Source organism: Myotis brandtii, unplaced genomic scaffold (assembly GCF_000412655.1).
Source record: "Myotis brandtii unplaced genomic scaffold, ASM41265v1 scaffold243, whole genome shotgun sequence".
Classification (NCBI taxonomy): domain Eukaryota; kingdom Metazoa; phylum Chordata; class Mammalia; order Chiroptera; family Vespertilionidae; genus Myotis; species Myotis brandtii.
Genome location: NW_005359195.1, coordinates 860,488 through 883,117, shown reverse-complemented (window position 1 = coordinate 883,117; position 22,630 = coordinate 860,488). Strand labels below are relative to the sequence as shown.

Below are 22,630 nucleotides of genomic sequence, written 5' to 3'. Positions count from 1 at the left end.
CAAATGAGAATAAAGCACATGAAAGGATTTTGTAAATGATAACTGTCTTTCTCTCTCTCTTCCACTATCTCTAAAAATCAATGGAAAACTATCCTCAGGTGAGGATTAAAAATAAATAAATAAATAATAAATAAATAAAGTAAATAGGACTACAGTGGAACCTGGGTTCTCAAACTTAATGTGTTCTGGAAAGCTGTTTGAGAAGTGATTTGTTTGAAAACAGAATCATTTCCCCCATTAGAAATAATGTAAATTGAATTAATTTATTCCAGACCCCCAAATAATTCTGTTTTAATCTTTCTTATATACAGTACTAGAGGTCCATTGCACGAAATTCATGCAAGAGCAGGCTTTCCTTCTCCCGGCTGCAGGCATCAGCTTCCCTCTGGCACCCGGGACCCAGGCTTCCCTCTGGCCACCAGCAGGCACCTGGGACCCGGGCTTCCCTCCGGCCCCAGCTTTGTCCAGAATGACATCCAGTCTAATTAGCATATTACCCTTTTATTATTATAGATATGTCTAATGTACTGTTTAATCTATACACTTTTCTTAAATTTATCTAACTACTCCCTGCTAGCCTTAAAAAGATCACTTTCAGCACTTGTTTCAGGGGTGTCTTTCAGGTCAGTATGCAGCATCTTCACTTTTTCACATATCACTGCCTCCAAAATGCTGTCACCAGCTGCTTTTCCTTTCTCCAAATCAACAACAGTTTCTCTCCCTCTTTAATTGCCTGTGATCATTGTTTCTTTCACACCTTAGCAACAATAACACTCTTAATGACTCTTTAAGTTTTAAAATTGTACTAATAGCCCATTTCACCAGCAACAAATGCAAAAAATAAAAATATTCATGTCCTAGCCAGTTTTCTCAGTGATTAGAGCATTGGCCTGAGGACTGAAGGGTCATGGGTTCAATTCCTGTCAAGGGCACATACCTGGGTTTCAGGCTCTATCCCCGGACCCGGTCGGGGTGTGTGTGGGAGAGAACCAATCAATGTGTTTCTCTCACATCAATGTTTCTCTCTCTCTTCCCTTCCCTTCCACTCTCTCTAAAAATAAATGGTGAGGATTAACAAAACAAAATATTCACAGCACAATTTCCTGAGATAATAATGCAATGTTTAGCAGTAAAATGATTCATACTGGCACATTCTCTCCTTTGTGGCCTGAGAGATGCTTATTTTCAGGCTGTTTGAGCATGAAAGGGTTGTCAGGCCCAGAACTGAATTGTTCCAGATGGGAAACATTTGAGACTCAAGGTTTAACAGTAGTTACTTTTTCTTGGAACAAATGTAATTTTAAAAGTTAGTAGCAAACGTTTTTCTCATTTGCAATTTATACTGGTTTAATAGCATCATATAGCCTTCATCTAAAACAGGGTTTCTCAATCTTAGTTCTATTGACGTCTGAGACTAGGTAATCCTTTGTTGTATGGGTCTACCCTGTACATTGTATAATGTTTAGTGGAATCTCTCCCTTTATCTGCCAATACCAGTAACACCCTCCTCCTCAGTTTGACAACCAAAACATTTCTAAACATTGCCAACTGTCCCCTGGGAGAAAGGGAGGAGCAAAAGCACCCCAGGTTGAGAAACACTTATCTAACCAAACCTATTTGGAAAACTGGCACCTCATTTTATTTTTTTTAAAGTTGGGTTTAAAAGAATATTTTGGAAACAATCTTTTAAAAATGCAGTTCAGTAATAAACATACCCTCTTAGAGATCCATGAACCCACAAACCCAGTGAAAGTCAGTGGTTATTATGTCAGTAATGATGTGCGCTATTATGTTATGTTGAAGAGCCTAATCTTCCTGCTGAGTATTGTGGTTGGACTGCCCAACCAAGATGGGCTTTCTTCACACAATTAATACTTTTGTTATTTTTTGGTAGGTATCGAAAAAACCACACTAATACTTTATACCTGATCATTATGTTGATATCTTTTGATGTCATTTATGTCAAGGAAATTCAGACTAAATATTAGTAGGAGTGTATATTTCAGAATATGACTCAGATATTCTGGGTCTGTACCTGTGTAGACTACTTTTGAGTGACAGCAGGAGTCAGAATTTTATGAACATCGTGACTAAATCATAATCAGTGGAAACTGCATATTATTACTATTCCTAATATGATGTTCTTAGGTACCATTGAGTTTCTAGAGAACATTGGAAACCAAACTATAGCTATGTAAAACCTAAAAATTATTATTTAAAAAATATTGATCCCAGCTCTCCAAACATGCCAAGCTTAGTTTTTCAACAGGTTTCAAAGACCAATTTCCCATTCCAGATGTCAGTTAGCTTTCTTACTAGCTTAATCTTGTAACTTATTTGGTAAAGATAATGAATTGAGTCTTTGTTTTTAACTCATAGACACAGACAACAGCATGGTGATTACTAGAGGGAAAGGAGGATGGAGAGAGGTAGAAGAGGGTAAAGTGGGGATAGATTGTGAAGAAAGGAGACTTGACTTCAAGTGGTGGACACATAATACAGTATAGAAATGATGTATTATTCTGACTGATGGCTTAGGACCTCTTCCTGCGGGGAGTGGGACTAAGCTGGCAGTCGGACATCCTTAGTGCTGCCACAGAGGCGGGAGAGGCTCCAACCACCACCGCTGCACTTGCCAGCCGTGAGCCCAGCTTCTGGCTGAGAGGTGCTCCCCCTGTGGAAGCGCACTAACCACCAGGGGGCAGCTCCTGTGTTGAGTGTCTGGCCCCTGGTGGTCAGTGTGTGTCATAGTGACCGGTCGTTCTGCCATTTGGTCAATCTGAATATTACCCTTTTATTATATAGGACTAGTGGCCCGGTGCACGGATTCGTGCACATTGAAAGAATTAATTAGAAGAAATATTTTAATATCACTATTCGCCCTTTCTCGATAATAGAAGTGTCAACCAAATTCGCAATCAACGACAGATTGTAACACACATGTGCAAATGGCACCAGCAAGAGTTTTCTATGTATTGCACATGCACAAATCAACTTAGTGTTTTATATCTATAGAATAGACTTGCTTAATTAGACCTGCTCTCTGACAAACTTTTTCCAGCCCAATGAAGCACCACTTCTCTTTCAGGTAATTGTCAGCAACACAGCAATAAATATCAACACTAAGCAGATTATTATTGTAGATCACACAGGGAGAACAAAGGGTAAAATATTTAACTGCAGCAGTGTTTGACTATATTCTGAGCAGTGAGAAAACCTGAAGTCATTTTCAAGGTCCACCATTTCTTACTTCTTTTCAGTTGGGTCAAGTTTCTAAACTTTCTAAATCTCCATTTTCTGGCTAATGAAAAAAAAAAAAGATTCTGCAGCGACTCCTATCTACTTACTCCAGGACTTCTGTGAGGATCAAATGAGATGAGGCACAGGTAAACGCTTCACAGACATTCGGTTAATGTAAAATGTTTGCACCTGGCTATAAAGCAAGTCACGTTCCTGGGCTGAAAAAACTCCAACGGGGCTACTCACTAGGAGAGGAAGCCGGGCATTGATACGTGACATTACCCGGCGCCCACAGTGAATGTTGCGGGGCTGGGCTGCATTTTGTGCTATGGGGTGTTGGCAGCGTTGGCTGCGACTTGGTGGGGTGTTGCTCTGGGGTGATGGCAGGGCCTGTGTCTCACTGGAGGGAAGCTGAGTGTTGCTTTGTCGGTGCCAGGTCTGTGGTGCCGTTTGTTTGTAAATGGCCAGTGCAAGTCACAGCAGCTCCTGTGTTGAGCGTCTGCCCCCTGATGGTCAGTGCACGTCATAGTGACCGGTTGGACAGTCAGAGGGACACTTAGCATATTAGCCTTTTATATATATACACCGGAAACCCATAATTATATTAACCACTGTCACCCAATAAACTCAATTTTTTAAAAAAGAACAAGAAAATATTGACCAAAGCATATTGCAAAACAGAAGCAGGTTGTAGTGATGGGCTACTTTTGCTGCAAAGATGATAGAGATGTATTATCCTTTACATGTGTCTATCGCTAACTTTGTGAATACACGTCTCTACGGTTGTAGAAAAGATACTTACTGCTTCAGGAGAATTGGACTCACTTCCTCATCTATGATTTTGCATTCTGCTTAATCTTCCTTTGGGGACTATGGGCCCTCTTTGAAGGACTTATGAACATTAATAATTCCACTTTAATTATTAATATTATACAATGCTCTGCTTTGGTTGAGGTAGGTAGGAGTTTAGGATACAGACAGTGCCATTAAGTTGGGCCAGAAAATTAGGGCCCTCTTATTTGCTGTCATACTATTGAATCTGCATGACTAGACCAGGCCCACCACTACATTGACTGCCATTTCCCTAGTTCAGTGATGGCGAACCTATGACACGTGTGTCAGAGGTGACACGCGAACTCGGTTTTTTTGGTTGATTTTTCTTTGTTAAATGGCATTTAAATATATAAAATAAATATCAAAAATATAAATCTTTGTTTTACTATGGTTGCAAATATCAAAAAATTTCTATGTGACACGGCACCAGAGTTAAGTTAGGGTTTTTCAAAATGCTGACACGCCGAGCTCAAAAGGTTCGCTATCACTGCCCTAGTTCATCACATATTATATCTGGTCTGCGACTTCCCTTCTATCAGTTCCTGTGTTAACATTTGAATTTGTAAACTCTGCCAGGACAAAGCTTGGGCTAGCATTCCACACTATAAATGAGTATTCTCCAGTAAAATTTTCTTATTTTTTTAGAAGAAATCCATTTGAGGTATCAGTGTTTGCCTCATGTGTTGTTGTTTTTTAAGATCTGAGAAACGAATATATACATATTCATTTACATATATGATCTGAGCCAAATTCCCCATCCTCATCATAACTAAGGAATGACATTGATAATGTGCCATTTCACAGTCCTTCCTGTTACCTCTGATTAAGGAAAGCTATACTGTCCAGATGGAGTTACAGGCACTAGATTTATCCCCCCACTTGTAATAACCAAAACCAAACGAAACCAAAAACAGATAAAATACATGAAACAATGGTTTTCATGATAAAATATGAGTTTATATTTTCAAATAAACACAAAATAGACCAATTAATTCTGAATAAGTAGTAACAACTTTATTTTAACACAAAGTGCTGAAATGCCAAAAATATTTTCAGCAACAAGATACCAAAAGTATGTATCTCATCAACATGAGCTGATTAAAAATGAGGCTGAAAAGTTTGATATAAGTCTTTATACATTTGAAACTTGAAAATCAATTTCCCCCAGAACTAATATTTAAATAATTTTAGCAGAATTTTATCTTCAAAAGTGGGACTCACTTAAGTTTTATCTTCATTCTAAAAACCTGAATGCACAATTAACTGGGTTACAGTATACAATGATAAACTCTAACAACAGAAAAAAATTTAAATATAAGAATTCCTTTTCAAACATTAAGTCCATATACTGCAAGCAGAAAACACGGTGTGATGATTTAATTCCTAGTGAAAAGGAAGTCTTGCATATGGTAGGCACTCTATATTTATTCAAATGGACCTAAAATTTACATCATTCCATGAACACTTAAATAAAGTAGAGCTCATAATCTGTATAAAAGAGGTTTGCAAAATACTCTTATTTGTGTGTGAAAGTGCTGTCTTTATAATCTGAAAACACTAAACCCACCCGCCCACCTTATTTTGCAAGAATATATTGAATATTTTTATTTTATTCACCAAAGAGCATGGAAGTCCAACTTGGAATAATTCAATACTTGAAGTATACTTGGCTATGAAAAAAGCTTGTGAGTTTAACAAAACAACTTACTGAAGTCCCCAGTGTTGTATTTTAGTAACACTGGGTAGCATCTATGATTCACAATTTTATAAAGAATTCTGCTTAGGTTTTAAAACTTATGCACAAAACTTAAATGGGTAAGTAAATTAGTAATTATACTTTTGGCAATTTAAGCTCTAACTTAGGTATAGTTTTTTAAAAGCCAATAATGTTCATGACAACATTTTAAGAGATCGTTAATATTTTAAACTTAATTTTAGAATTAATGATGTCCTAAAAAGGCACTGTTTGTCATGCAGTAAATTAGTCACATTTTTGAGAATTATAATTTCCTCTATCAATCAATTGTCCCAAGTAAAGCACATTTAAATGGTATATTTCAACTAGCCTGAACTTTCAATGTTTAACTGAGTCCTATTTTTAGAAATTAACTCTTTTGAATATATCACACACAAGTCCAAGTGAAAACAAGTACATGTACACTCACACACACACATGCACGCAAACGTGCACACAGATGCCTAAATAACCACATAATACATGCAAGGTTCTCCAATTACTATTTTAAGACAATGACACACGAATATTCAAGGAGGTAACAATGGCAGCCATAATATTATGGCACCTTCATATTTGTGCTCCAAATACCAATACACATTAAAATTCAAAAACAAAAAAGGCACAAATATAGTGTTTCCCTATCTGAATCTAAAGAACAGTTTTCCAATGGTTACTTTTGTATTTATGTAATGTTTAAAACCAGTCACTACTTTTTAAGAAAGTTCTGTTTAGGTGACAAAAGAGAAACAGGAGCAGGCTGATAATCAAAAGGCAAGACTGCTCTAGACAGAATCTGTGCCTACTCAAAACAATGAATTATAAAAACAAAAAAAGGCTATTAGAGCACTTATTTCAGAACACATTAACAGTTTTCTATCACAGCCTCAAGAACCCACACAATACCAAAAATATACATAATAAATAAAAAAAATAAATCAGTTACCATATGGTTCTGTTAGTATAAAGGTAGGCATTATATTATCTGAAAAGTGGACATTTCTACAAACATGGATCTTCTTACAGCACAGTGTTTGACGTTTTTGGTACAAAATGTACTACCAAACTAAAATAATACTTATAATAAAACCCTTAAGATTTGCAATAAACATGAAAACAAGTGAGGGAAATCTGAAATGTTCATTATATGGTGTTATTAGTGAAGTCACTATAGTTAGAAATGTAGATTCAAGCAGTGAATTAATTCACAATGTGCCTCTGTGCATTTGATATACATGGGTTCACCAGCGTTTTTTTTTTTTTTTTATATATATATATGACAACAAAATTCTATAGCCCGAGGAAGGAGTTTTTGTTTTCTTGTAAGACCCAGGCAAAATTTAAATTAAAATCTTAGTATATATGTATGTGAGCATGTATTTTAGTATTTATGAAAAATAGAATTTATTTTTTTTTCACCAGCGTTTTTTTTTTTTTTTTTATATATATATATGACAACAAAATTCTATAGCCCGAGGAAGGAGTTTTTGTTTTCTTGTAAGACCCAGGCAAAATTTAAATTAAAATCTTAGTATATATGTATGTGAGCATGTATTTTTTTAATTGTACATTACAAATTTAATTAATTCAATCTTATGGCGAAGTTAAGAAAGTGAATTTCTGCTCACTATAGCACTGATGGAGTCCACTAATATTTAAGAATCTGTCCTTTATCCCAAAGTATTCTTCCAATTTAAAACTTAAGTTAACATAACAAAGACTCAATGAAATTACAAAGAGCAAAATGAAGATACCTGAAAAAATAAGGTCTTTCAAACTCGTTTGTTATGGGTAACAAATGTGTATTTGACAGTGTTGTTCAATGTAAATATGAATCACTCTTGATGTATTAGAATTGCTCAGGGAGTATCTAACAAAGAAATACAAAAAAACCTATTTTAAGACCTCAGGCTTAATTATTTTCCTTTTGTACTAAATTAAAAACTAAATAAACAAATTATACAAATTTTAATCTGGAGAATAGTTATGTATGCAAATATATAGGTATGTGCATTTTTTTCCAGTGACACACTTTTCCCCTTGTGGTCCAACATCAATCTTGCCTAAGAAGCATGCTGTCCCTATTTCAGGAAACCAGATGCAGAACAGACCTCCACTGTGAACAGAGCTATCCAACACTGAGCATGTGTATGTGTTTAAAGCTGAAATTCATTTATAATAAAGAACTGGCCCATGAAAAGCAGTTTATAAAGTTTATCCTGTTCACATTATGCAGAATTTCAGTATCATCCACAATGTTAGTACAGTAACTGAAACAGAAAGGAAAAAACTAAGGGGATGGGGAAGGTTCAGAATGTGGCCTGACAAGTTTCTGAGGGTTCTCAGGAAAGGAGAGACTTTAGTCTGCAAATAATATCAGTTTGTTGTTTTTAGGAGAGTAGACCGTCCAGGATTCACTTATTGTTCAGATGCCTTCTCCAATGTGTGATAAAAAAAAAAGAGTGAATTTAATAATGATTAACTGAAATGGAAACAAATTTAACTATAATGAAGGATATCTTTCTTATCTATTATCACAAACAGCCAGTTACCTCCATCTGTCTTAAAAAATTATTTCAAAAGTTAAGACACAATTAACTATACCTTATTAATTCCCTCAAAAGCAAAAAAATATATGTACCATTCAGCATACAAAAGTTACACATTAAAAGTGCATATATATCTCTCTTAATTGGCCCACTCATTAAATTTACATTTGGTCATCCTTACTTTTAACATGTACAGAATTCTTCATATAAATGTAGGCCACTATAAATTAAAAAAAATTATTTCAGCACAAAACATGCTTTCTTATTGAAATCTTATCCTCAATCAGTTCTCAGTAATTGTAAACTTGGATAAACCCACAAAGAAACACAAGCAAAGGTTTGTTATGCTTCTTAGTTTTCTGGACAGTTAACATATAAACATCACAAATTCTACTAAAAATCTGGGCCAACTCATTGCATAATTGCCCCTGAAATGAAAAATAAATTAGAACTGAAGCAGTGTATTGCCATAACTTACCTTGAAGGCAAGCAGGTTCTCCTGTATTTATAGAACTTAGACTGGAGACATTAACAGTTATCTCCAATACAAGTGCTTTTAAGAACCTAGTCTTAAACTTTGAGATAGCATAGCACAAACCCTAGAAAATTAATTTTGCTTTTCTGAAGCTAATGGAAGATCCTTTTGAAACTTAATATCTTCAGTTGTCAATATTACTGCATTATGGAGCTAGTGCAATCCTGCATAGCCTTGGTCAAAATGACAAGGCACAATAAAAAAATTAAAGTATCATATGAACAAGAGAAGTCACTGGAGATAATTTAAGGCCTTGAAGTGAATTAGAGTATAGTCAGTCTAATTTAAAGCTGAAGAATAAACCATAAATTATCCACCTGAAATGCAAGCCATACGCTTTTTCAGCTTCTGCTCTGTAGACAAGACAACAGAAACAACTCTTGCTTATGGTTTGTCTATTAGAATCCTTCTGGACCTGGAGGAATAAAAGTCAATTCCATTTTTCTACAGTTCATGGAAGATTTCAGGACTGTTTTAGCCGTTTGCGTGGAATGCCAAACTGTGGACACTGTGCAGATGCTAGTGCTCGGAAGGCTTCTGCTACTAAATGAGGGTGAGACTGAATCATGGACTTCCACCCTGATGTTTCCATTATGTCCGTTGCTTGACTGAAAAATAAAATTAAGAGATGTTTGTTAAAGAATACTTTTCAAAATGCATTGTTGTATTGTCAATTTTTTAAATTTATGGATTTCATAATGTTTTGAACACTCTGCCTCTATATGTATTCAAACCACTTGAATTCATTAAAATATCATTCACAAAATACCTTAGTAGTATTTCTGTAACAAATGAAACTATTAGAATTTTCTGGAAATTCTATTCTCCTGAAGCATGTGACACTTGTCCCCATAGTTTAACTTTCAAGAGCTCTTTTCCCTGGCTTACACTCAGGTTTTTTCTCAAGTGGCAACTTTTGCCCTCTACTCTTTTAACATTCATTATTCATCCTATCTCATCCATTCTTCATAATTTTAGCTATCATATTCAATGATGACAACTACTGATTTGCTAAATCCTAAGCCTCCTAACAAGGTTCATTCCCAACCACTTGTTCTCTTTACTTGGATGCGTTTCAAGTTCCATAAATTCAGCATTGTTAGATAAGAAGAACTCAACATATCTCCCCAAACCTCAAATTCTTCCTCCCTTATTTCCAGTCAGCTAATGCTTCCACCATCATCCAGTGATTCAAGTCAGAAACCTGGGTATCATCCTAGACCAGTGATGGCAAACCTTTTGAGCTCAGCGTGTCAGCATTTTGAAAAACCCTAACTTAACTCTGGTGCCGTGTCACATATAGAATTTTGATATTTGCAACCATAGTAAAACAAAGATTTATATTTTTGATATTTATTTTATATATTTAAATGCCATTTAACAAAGAAAAATCAACCAAAAAAATGAGTTCGCGTGTCACCTGACACACATGTCATAGGTTCGCCATCACTGTCCTAGACCATTTTCTTTTCAATTAAAAATCAAAGCTCTGATGATTAATAAAAACACAAACCTGATAGGGGCCTGGCCCAGGCTGCAATCTTTTACTGGATTAATCTTTGAGTAATGTCTTAAAAAGCCCTTAAAGTTAATTTATATGGCTTCCCAGGATCTTATCCCTATCTGCTTTCTCTAGCTCAGCTTCTTCTCATAACCTCAGTCTATACCGTTGTTTCTTTTCACCCAATCTTTGCATACCTGATTCCCTTTTTCTGAGATACACTTTTCTACCTCTTCCCTCTTCTTTATCAAGGTAACTCCTACTAATGCTTTAGGTCTTTATTCATACAATTCCTTGAAAAGGCTTTCTCTGACCCCTAGATTAGGTTAGGTTCCTTTGCTATATGCTCAGATGGGTACGCTATACTTTACCTATCATCACACTTTACTTCAAATACTTGTTTAATTACTATTTATCTCCTGCTAAACCACAGACTCTGGGAAGCCAGGGGAAACATTTATCATGTTCATTATTATATTCTTGATATTGAGCACAGTGCCTTGGGCCATATTTACTGAATAAATATAAATACCTGTAAAATGAATGATCAATTACTGCCTTTAGGTTTCTGTACTTTAAGTTATCCTTTCTGTCTGCAATGCCTGTTATTTCTTTTTTAGTTCCTCTAATTCCTCTTCATATTTTAAGACACATCTGTCATCTCCAGTAAGCCATCCCTAAACCTCCCGCACATACCTTCTTTTATCACACTGCTTACCATATTATAAAAAATAACATATTCATGTATTTGTTTCTTTCATTAAATTTCCATCTACATATGAATGATATATTCATATATTTGTTTCTTTCATTAGATACATTTCTATCTATATATAAATGACATATTCATATATTTGTTTCTTTTATTAAACAAATTTCTCAAGAATAGGGACTTTTCCTCATAACTGTTTTTAAAGGCAGCACATTAACATGGTGCTTGAGTCACAACAGATATGAGGTACACGTTTGTTAAACTAAACAGTAGCTAATAATAATATTTGCCTGACATCAGAGTAACCAATGTGTTTATAATTTCAACTATAGTTGTTCAGAATCACACAGATATCTCTTAATATACCTGACATTTTCACTTATTTAACAAATATCTACTGAAGGTCTGTACATACAACAGCTTCTTCAGGGAATATTAAAATACTCTTGATATTTTTTGACATTGAAAAAGTTAAAAATGTAAAATATTTTCTTAACAGAATAAAACTAGAGCTTGTAAGTGGCTAAGTACAAAGGATCATAAATTGTCATTTGCTGCATACACATTATGTTTTAAATTTAAACTGATTTTTGTCTAGATCACATACCATAACATATTATCACACTGATCAATATTCAGAAAAACCAATAAACTAAAAAGAGAACTCACAAACTGACAGGAATTCAGTTAACTTCACACATAGCAAAACAAGTTAAAACAATAGGAAATAATTAAGTAAAAAAACGTTAATTTTATTGTCTCTAACAATTGACTTCTCTGACTTTCTTTTATCCACTTGTCTTTTTTGACATACTTATATCAACTTTTGAAAACTTGCAAAAATGGAATTTAAGGGTTTACAAGCAAAAACGAATCAAAAGATGCAACTTTCAACCTATCAACTCTTTATCCTTTTTTATTTTGAATAATTATAAAGAATAGAAAATTCTCCCTAAAAATGAGAGAAGAAAACAAAGGAATAATAAGTTCTAATATTCAGAAAGTCTGGACTTAGAAAAGATATAAGAACTATGCTACCTCTTACAGTTTTACCAGGAAAAGTAAAGATAAAATTACTCCCATTTTTAGAATACTAGGCAGCTGGCTTAATAAAGCATTCAATGCAAAGTACTTGGCTAACCTAAGAAGCAATGGGTTAGCATTCAAATGTGAAGACGTTTAGGGCAAATATGAAGGGTACATTCCTCAGAGAATAAAATGAACATTTTCCATATTCTCAGAAATGCTTTCTGAAGGGACAGGAAAAGGATCTCCAGTTGCCATTGAAATATGGACTCAGCCACATACTAAGTGAGCATATGAGCTTCAGAAATTAGGGCATTCATCTCAGTTCACATTAGCAGCTGATCTACAAGGGGGCATAGCCTCAAGAATCCACTAAGTTAGTCAAATTTATTTTTTTTAAATAACCAGCAGTTTACTCCATATAAATAATATCTCGATTCCTACTTATTGTAGATGAACAAAAGGCCTATGCAAACACTTAATTCTATGTAGGCAGATCAACTTTGAGTCAGAAACTGATGTCATCTTACTTGCTGTTCCAGTTTTTCCCATCTTTACACCCAAGCTGTCGAAGTACACTGCACCTGCATTGAAGATTTAAACACACTTAAAAAAGTTCGGTGACAAACGCTGAAGGTGTCATGCTGCTGAAATATAAGCATAGCTTACCTATTAATAAAGTCTATGGCTTGTGCTTTCAACTGTTCTGCACTGTGCAAATCTGCAAGGACAAGGGTATCAGCAACATTTTCCACTGAGAGGTTACTACACAAAGCTTCTTCACACAGGACCTTCAGTCGTTCCAGTGCATACTATTCAAAAGGAAAACATAACCATTAAACATTCACTGAAAATACCAAGTTTTTAAATACATGAGAGTTGGACTTAGGAAATAAAGTTAAAGCACGTTATACTTTGAACTAAGGGTATTTTAAAAGTCTCTAAATTATTTTTAACCTAATATGAAGAAAATATTAATGAATATATTCAAGAGAAAGACCAATTTTCTTTAGGAAATTTCAATTTCCATAGTGTAAAATACTATATTTTAAAAATAGGGTTTTATTCTTAAAAAACACACACACCTTATTACTTAATACTTTTAATGAGTACAGTTCTCTTCTCTATTATGAACAGTAAGGCCTGGTGCATGAAATTCGTGCATGGAGGGGGGGGGTCCCCTCAGCCCAACCTGCACCCTCTTCAATCCAGGATCCCTCGGGGGATGTCTGACTGCCGGTTTAGGCCCGATCCCGGGGACTGGGCCTAAACTGGCAGTCCGACATCCCTCTCACAATCCGGGACCGCTGGCTCCTAATGGCTCACCTGCCTGCCAGCCTGATCATCCCTAACCGCCTCTGCCGGCCTGATCGCCCCTAACTGCCCCCGCCCCCCGCGCCGGCCTGGTCAACCCTACTCCCCCCTGCCAGCCTGGTTGCCCCTACTGTCCCCCCTACCGGCCTGGTCACCCCCAACTGCTCCCCTCTGCCAGCCTGGTCACCCCCAACTGCCACCCCTGCCCGCCTGGTCACCCACGCAGCCTGTTCGGTCGTCCGTCTGGTTGTTTTGGTTGTGACAGCCCCTGGCTTTTTATATATTAGGATGAATGTACCAACCAGTACAATCACTGCATGTTGTCACAATCCAATGCATGTAATTCTTGAAGAATGAATTACAAAGCTAAAGAAATCATATTCATAACCACTAAAAATCTTTAGTGTATATGTTATAACATCTTTAGTAGCTTTATTGAAAACTAATTAACATACAATAAACTGTACTTATTAAAGTTTATACTTTGATAAGTTTATAGACATAATCACCATTAAATCAAGATAGTGAACATATTCATCATCCCCAAGTTTCCTCCTACACCTTTGTAATCCTTCTCTTTCACCAAATCCCAAGCCAACAGCTCATATGCTTTCTACTGCTAAAATTTTATTCACAAAGTATAATTATTTTGAGATTCACGCCTGTTGTTGCCTGTGCATCAAAAGGTCAATGCTTTTTATTGCTGAGTAATATTCCATTGTATATAAACACACCACAATTTGTTTATCCATTCATCTGTTAATGAACATTTGGGTGCTTCCAGTTTTTAGCTATTACAAAGAAAGCTTCTATAAACCTTCATATATTAAGTCATTATATGGGCATATGCTTTCTTTTCTTTTCTCTTGGATAAAAACCTGAAAGTGGGTTCATTGGGTCATATGGCAAGTGTAAAATGTTTTAGGGAACAGCCAGTCTTTCAAAATAGTTGTACCACTTTATATTCCCATCAGCAGTGTATGACAGTCCTAATTCTTCCACAGCTTTTGGTCTTGTAATTTCTAGTTATTATGATATGTCTGTAAAAGAATCTTGTGGTAATTTTAATTTACATTTCTCTAATGGCTAATGATGTTGAGCATCTTCTCACATTGATTGACATTATTTTGGAAAAAGGCTGTTCAAATATTTTCTATTTTTAGAAATAACACTGCTTTTTTTAAATTGAGTTTTGAGAGTTCTTTATATAATCTGAAATAAAAGTCCCTTATCAGATATCTTCTGAATAAAAGGCATTCATCAAATATATACTGTGCAAATATTTTCTTTCAATCTGTTGCTAGTCTTTTTATTTTCCTGTGTCTTTTGATGAAAAAAAGTTTTCAATTGTATTGAAGTCCAATTATCAAATTTTTAATTTTATGTAGTACTAGGGGCCCAGTGCACGAATTCGTGAACCTTGAAAGAAACTGGGTCATATGGCAAGTGTAAAATGTTTTAGGGAACAGCCAGTCTTTCAAAATAGTTGTACCACTTTATATTCCCATCAGCAGTGTATGACAGTCCTAATTCTTCCACAGCTTTTGGTCTTGTAATTTCTAGTTATTATGATATGTCTGTAAAAGAATCTTGTGGTAATTTTAATTTACATTTCTCTAATGGCTAATGATGTTGAGCATCTTCTCACATTGATTGACATTATTTTGGAAAAAGGCTGTTCAAATATTTTCTATTTTTAGAAATAACACTGCTTTTTTTAAATTGAGTTTTGAGAGTTCTTTATATAATCTGAAATAAAAGTCCCTTATCAGATATCTTCTGAATAAAAGGCATTCATCAAATATATACTGTGCAAATATTTTCTTTCAATCTGTTGCTAGTCTTTTTATTTTCCTGTGTCTTTTGATGAAAAAAAGTTTTCAATTGTATTGAAGTCCAATTATCAAATTTTTAATTTTATGTAGTACTAGGGGCCCAGTGCACGAATTCGTGAACCTTGAAAGAAACTGTGGGCCGCGAGGCTGCGGTGGGCACAGGGGTGGGTTTCGGTACATCCTCCCCCCCCTCCTGCCATGGCCCCCAGTCCTCTGCTGGAAGCCCTGCTCCCACTGCCATCGCTCCCTCATGCTGATGGCACCGGCCCCGCTTGCACCCACTGACGGCGCGGAGCTATTGGGGCCAGCTCCAGCAGCGGGTGCGAGTGGGGCCGGTGACAGCAGTGGGTGCAAGAAGTGGCTGCTGGCACCGATCACCCCTCAGGAGCAGGGGGAGATGGAGAAGCCCTGAGGGGCGATTGGGGCCTGCAGCTGCCACTCACACCCACTGACAGCGATTGAGCCTGGCACCAGACACCAGCAGCAGGTGCGAGCGGCAGCTCCGGTGCCAGCAGCGGGTGTGAGCAGCGGCACTGGCGCAGGACTGTGGCGCGCAGGAGCCCCGCCTTGGTCTGGGGCCCTCATTCACCTGCCCCACCATCCCACCGTGGCCAACGCCCACTACGTTCCGCACCCTGCCACCTGCTGCCAACACCCACCATGTTCCGCGCGCACCTCCTGTTGGTCAACACACATCATAGTGGCCAGTTGTTCGGTTGTTCTGCTGTTCGGTCTATTTGCATATTAGGGTTTTATATATATAGATGTTTTTGTGTCATAGTTAAGAAGTCTTTGCCTAACACAAGATCACAAAGACTTTTTCCTATGCTTTCTTTAAGAAGTTTTAGATTTTTAGGTTTATAATCCTATTTTGCAAATATTTTTATATATGATGAAGTTCATCTACAAAGGTCACTTTTTCAAATGAGTTCAATCAAAGTTCACTTTGGGGGGCATTTGAGTATCTGACTTTTCCAGCACCATTTGTTGAAAAGACTATCTTTTCTCCACTGTGTTATTCTTGCACTTTTATTAAAAATTAAAATATTCATATATGTGACAGTCTATTACTGTACTCTCTCTTCTGTTCCAGTGAATTATTTGTCCATGTTGTCACCAATAAAACACTGTCTTAAATACTGAGGCATTATAATAAGTCTTGCTGTCAGACAGTGATAGTCTTTCAATTTGATCTTCTTTTTCAGTTCTTGATTATAGGTCCTTGTCAATTTATTGGGGGAAAAAAAGCCCATTAGGACATGTTAATTCTCCTAATTAATTTTAAGGAGAATTGAAATTTTAATAATATTCAGACTTCCAGTCTATAAACAAAACTTATCTCTCCATTTATTTTGGCCTGCCTGCATTTCATTTAACAATTCATTGTAATTTTCTGTATACATATCTTGAACACTTTTTGTCTATGTATTTATTTATGCCTATGTATTTAATATACTTGATGCTAATGTAAATAGCATTTTTAATTTAAATTTTTATTGAGATAGTTATAGATTCATGTGCAGTTGTATGACATAATAGATTCTATATACATTTGGCTCAGTTCCCCTCAATGTTAACATTCCGCAAAACAAGTGTAATAGCACTTTACATATATATATGTATATGTATGTATATATATATACACACACACACATACACATATACATTCACATATGCATATACATGGATGAAAGTCACATGACAATACTTTTGGAGAAAGCTCCCAATGTGCTCTCAGGATTGAAAACTACTGGCTTTAAGATTTTTTGGTATTTTTGCACTGTTTCCCTATATTAAAAAAATCACCATCATAAAAGAGCATAAAATTATCATTATTTTCTCTTTTTACACTATTAAATTAAAAAAATCAATCTATAAACAGAGAATTAAATTAGTCAATATAAAAAATTTTCAATTATATATAATATTGTGTGTGTTCTTATAAAACAGTAAAGATACACTCAAAACTATTGAATTTATAATTTAATCTCCCATAAAAATTTACTTTCATATAAAGATATTTTTGTCTTATTGACTAAAAAAATCTCACTGTATGCTATTTTTTAATACTTTCAAAAGCCATCTACAAATAGTATAAATTAATCCAGTATTTCAAGGTATTTGGGGTTTTCATTTGATGACAGCATTCTTGATATATCAAAGGCTTGAGGACATTTTTCAGCTCTTTAAGACCTAATTACTTACTTTGTCTGCAGCTGCCAACAAGTTGTCAGCCATTTTGTCAAGGTTTGGTGCTTTCCCTGTGTAAATGAATCTCATCATTTCTTTAAAAACCTCGGGGTCTACATCGTTTATTTCCACTCGATTCTGATATTGAAAACAACACAAAAGAGTTATACTTAAAGAACACAGACACACAAACAAACCAAGGAGAAACTTTGACAGTAATTTAAAAGCCCCAAATCTGTATAACTCAAATATAGATTAAACTCTATTTTAAAATTTATCTTCAGTAAGCTATGCAAGCAAAGTGAAACAGGCAGGTCTAAAAGGAAAGTATATGCACCAAAAACTACCATGTAGAAATATAAATCAAATTTCTTAATTTAAAAGAGTAAAACAAAAATCTATAGGCCAAACAAAATACATCTGCATGCAGTTTCTGACCTCTATCTTAGAGAAAGATGTCTATTAATTTTTTCTTTGCAGAATTCCTAAGCTGTACTACAATGCCTAAGATCCTGTAACCACCTTTAAGCAAAAGAATGGCCAGGTATATGAGATAATTCCAGAGCACCCATTCCATCTCAGAACTCTCCCTTTTGCAAAATGGCATGTACTATTATCTATGGCACCTCACCTCTTTGCTTAACACATGCTCAAGTCCAAAGAGGACTAGTTCCTTTTTTATCCCTTTATCTTTGTAAATTTGGTTTCTCTCCTGGGATTAATCTAGCTAAATATCAAACAATAAACAACAGTAAACTTTTCTGACCCTTTGCTGACAATAGCACTTGACACATCATTGATGTCTGCTTACTTGGAAGTGATCAGAAAGTTGATTATAGTACCTGCCCAGACCAACAATCAAAGGAAAGGAAGCAGCTATTTTGTTGCAGCCTCTAGTTCTGCAGAAAGAATAAAGCTGAACCCACATAAACCCTGGAGTCGTCCAATTGGAGCACTAAGAATCGATCACATGTAATGATGCAACCAGCAAAGAATCAACCTCTGAGCTTTAATCTGACATTTCAAGACGACAGGTGACAGAGAAACACCAAATAGGTAATATCTTGATTATAGCTAATTTATAATAATGTAATTTATGCCATTTTTTGTTAAATCTAATAAATAGCAACTTATTTTAGTGGTTAAAATGTAGGCATTATTTTTGCTCTAGAAAACAAATTCCAAAATCTACTCATAAAATCTAGAAAGGAGAAATATACTTCTTTTTTAAATAATATGTTTTTATTGCTTTTTAGAGAGAAAGAGGGAGAGAGATACAGAAATAGAAACATTGATGAGAGAGAGAGAGACTGATTGGCTGCCTCCTGCCCACCCCCTACTGGGGGTCTAGCCCACAATCTAGGCATGTGCCCTGACCAGGAATAGAACCAGGAACCTCTTGGTTCATGGGCTGATACTCAACCAGTGACCCACCCCGGCTGGGCGAGAAATATACTTCTTAATCAGAGAACTCCCAAATAGCTATGGCCAAGAACAGTCCTTTGATAACTACCCTTCTGTATAAGAATTACCTACTTATTTTTCTACCAAATGGGCACCCAAATAGCTGTTATTTGGAATATTCACCCACTTTAGGTTACATCGACTGTTCTACTAGAGAACCCATTTTCCCCATCTTTCTATTCTTTTCTAAAATCATAGTATAACAATTGAGAAGATGCACTGTTACTTTAAAAATATACAGTCCACTATTCTACTTTTGCACAAATTTATTGTTAACCCTTAAACTATGGTTACCTTTTTGCTTTCTTCCATTTCATGTTCAAACATTGCATTAAAAACTGGGGATCGAGCTGTAACAAGATTAAGCATCATTATTTAATGCACACATTTATAAGAGAAATGTACTATATTACCCAAAAGTAGAAAGTACCTGCAAGTACAGATTTATGAGCTCTAAATTCGTGTCCTCTCACAAAAAAACTGCAATCTGTAAATCTTGTGTTTTCCCAGAGATTACCTAAATCTTCTGCTAGTCGACATTCAGGAACCTTCAAAGTATTTGTATTAGTATGCCCTGATATATTTACTGAATCTTGGACCACACTCACCTAATAAAAAAGGGACAGTAAGAAAAACACTTTTACAATTTAATATCAATAATTAGTTACTAAGACTATACTTAAATATCTTATCATTAAAATTATTTGAATAATTAAATGCACTCCTGATAAAGATGCTAATACCTGATCATTGAATTTAAGGATACAATTTAAAGGTTATAAAACTACAGTCTATGATTTGCAATTTGGGAAGTATTTTAAGTGCTATTCCTATATGTTTCAACTCTGGTAAAACTGACTTAAATATATAGTTAAATTGATTTAAATTTTAAAGTATAAGAATTCTCACAAAAGCAACTGTAGTTATTAAAAGTTCATGGGATCTTTTATTTTTTAAAAATCAACAGTAAGAATACAAATATGATTTAGTTTTTCAGACCTTTTATTTACTTAATTCACTAATCAATAAAAACTGATATAATCTCAACATTGCTTTTATACAAACTCAAATGTAAAATATGGATTAAATTATTACTCAATGGAGATGACCACTGTCTACTGAATATAATCTTAAAACACTATTAAGTCTTGTACACCACTTTAAAAGAATTCTACTATAAGAAATTTCAAATTATGTTTAATAAATTGAAGAAAATACTACCTCAACAAGTAAAGCATATGTTTTAGAGTAAACAAATAATTTTTTACAAAACTGCTATGTTAGTTAGCCATTGTTTTTAAGCTTTTAAGTTTTGTGGTCATTTTTTTTTTTTAAAATCCTCATCTGAGGATATTTTTTCCATTGATTTCTAGAGAGAGTAGAAGGGAAGAGAGAGAGATAAAAGGGAGGGAAGACAAAGAGAGAGAGAAACATCAATGTAAGAGAGACACATTGATTGGCTGCCTCCCGCACATGCCCCTACTGGGGCTGGGGACCCTGCAACTAAGGTATGTACCCTTGACCAGAAATTGAACCTATGACCCTTCCGTCTACGCCAATGCTCTATATATTGAGCAACTGGCCAGAGCTGTGATCATTTCTTATGCAGCAATAGATATCTATGTTCATTTGAAAACATTTCATGTGGCTTTTATTAAATAAGAATAGGTATAAATAAGGACACATATAAATACAGTAAACTATGTAGAAAATGTAAATTACAAATAGGTAAATTGGACCAAATTATTAACATGCTAACACAAAAAGTATAATAATAATCCAGTATAAAATATCTGGAGAATATTAAATCTTCGAAGTTCTCATTCATCTAGATGTATAAACATGTATCTCACTTATGTGAATGGGCACTTCTAAAGAAAAAATTTATTGAGGTATTTTTAATTAATCATTTTGTTTTTCCAACTTGCATTAACCTTTTGGAATCATATGTCATAGAAATCATCTAATCAATCACCTTATTTGGTAAAAGTTTTCAAAGTGAGAGCAAGAGAAGATAACCAAAATGTCCTAAATCACACTGCTGGTCAATATCACAGGGAGACTAGACCTACATTCCCAGATTCCATTTTTTCAGCACTCTTTGTACTGCACAATATTTCTTTAGATATATGTTTTTTAAATTAGTAGTACTACTTTAGTGCAATTATGATTCAGAAAGGATTTATCACAACACTCTTTTGAGATGCTTTCCTAAATACAAGTGCCAAAATAGTGTGTATATAAAGATACTCCTATTAAGTTTTTAATTATCCAAATAGTTTCTAAAATTTTAATAACTACAAAATAGAAAAAAGCATCATCAATCTTTACTTGATTGCCCTGTTACACCATTATAACTTAATGATACATAAACCAAATATGTTGGTGTTAATACTCAGGATTTAGTTAGGGATCAGTTTTTTATCACATAGTATTTATTTGTTCATAGAAAGCATTTCTCTTGAGATTTCTAGACAGCAGGAACTCTATCAGTTCAATTACTTGCATAATGTATGCAGTGGAGTTATAAAAATGTAATGATATATTTAATTTAGGAATAGATTTCTTAAATTCTATACATTGCCTATTATCCTAACTCAAAATAACACATTTAATGTAAAGATTTGGCAAAAATCTGGTAACTGAAGAAATAAAAGCATCAAAAAATAAAGCCATTATTATCAGGCTAGAACGTGATGTTACATTTGTATTTTGTATATGTAATTATAATTCAAAAGAATTTATATTATTGACATACATATCTATTGTCATAGCAACCACAAATTTTAATTAAGACATTCCATTCTCCAAAGGGTATTCAAAGGACTATTTATTGAGCAGAAGTTAATAATCTAATTAAAAATTGATATGCATTAAATTCTGATAATTATTTTCTTGATACCTATATTAAGAAGTTAGTTAAAATTTTAGTTTGTCCCTGGTACATATTCAAATACGGGTAATAAAACATTCTTATTGAATGGAACCTAGAGTAAAAAATTCAGAAAAAAGGCTGAGATTCTTTCCTGAGATTAAACTGTTGTTCTTTCAAAATAAAAGGGCAAATGCACAATACTCAAAATTGACTAAATACTGCAGAGCAAAACCTCAAACTCATTTGACAGCTCTTTACCAAATTTGTTTTTGGCTCAACTCTGAGACTACCATTCAGAATAAAAAGAAACATGTGCAGGCTCTTCTCAACTGTAAGTACTCTGAAAATCTGGGTCTCCTCAAGTGTGGAATTAGGTGACGGCTGGTTCCAATTTTTAAAAAAATCTCAATTCTCTAAATTAATTCTGAGAGCTAGGAATTTACAAAGGTGTATAGGACTACAAATTTTTCTGCTCTAGTTAACTACCTAACCATCCCTCACACTGGTTCCAAAGTAAGAAAGTTTTAACAGTGTGATTTCACATCTTATAGAATAGTGGGTCTTAGATTTTTTTATTTTCCTAATAGGTGGTATCCTGTTCTGAAATCTGGGTGAGAGAAACAATGTTGTCAACTTTTCATTTTGCTATGAAAGAGCTTTTTAGAGAATAAAAGCCAATGTTACAAGTATTTTAAAACTGAAAGAATATCTTGGCAACAGGAAAAATAGGATGGGAAAAAGGTATCTTTCTAAATGAAATAAGTTAATTTTATGAAAAACTCATATATATATATATATGTGTGTGTGTGTGTGTGTGTGT

General features: G+C 34.7%; 1 protein-coding gene across 5 annotated transcripts in view; it reads right to left on the bottom strand.

The window, feature by feature from the left end:
* Window positions 1-8,005: 8,005 nt before the first annotated feature.
* SPOPL (speckle-type POZ protein-like) overlaps window positions 8,006-22,630 on the bottom strand; it is a 52,183-nt gene continuing 37,558 nt past the window's right edge. For 4 of the 5 annotated variants that reach the window (XM_014540357.1, XM_014540356.1, XM_014540359.1 and 1 more), the window contains 7 exons: window positions 19,366-19,543; window positions 19,230-19,285; window positions 17,487-17,609; window positions 12,802-12,944; window positions 12,663-12,716; window positions 9,211-9,501; window positions 8,006-8,242 (listed from right to left, as the gene is read on the bottom strand). In XM_014540357.1, coding sequence (XP_014395843.1) covers window positions 9,357-9,501; window positions 12,663-12,716; window positions 12,802-12,944; window positions 17,487-17,609; window positions 19,230-19,285; window positions 19,366-19,543 — 699 coding nt within the window. In that variant the 3' untranslated portion in view covers window positions 8,006-8,242; window positions 9,211-9,356. The remainder of the gene's footprint in view (window positions 8,243-9,210; window positions 9,502-12,662; window positions 12,717-12,801; window positions 12,945-17,486; window positions 17,610-19,229; window positions 19,286-19,365; window positions 19,544-22,630) is intronic. The other variant, XM_014540358.1, reaches the window with a different exon arrangement.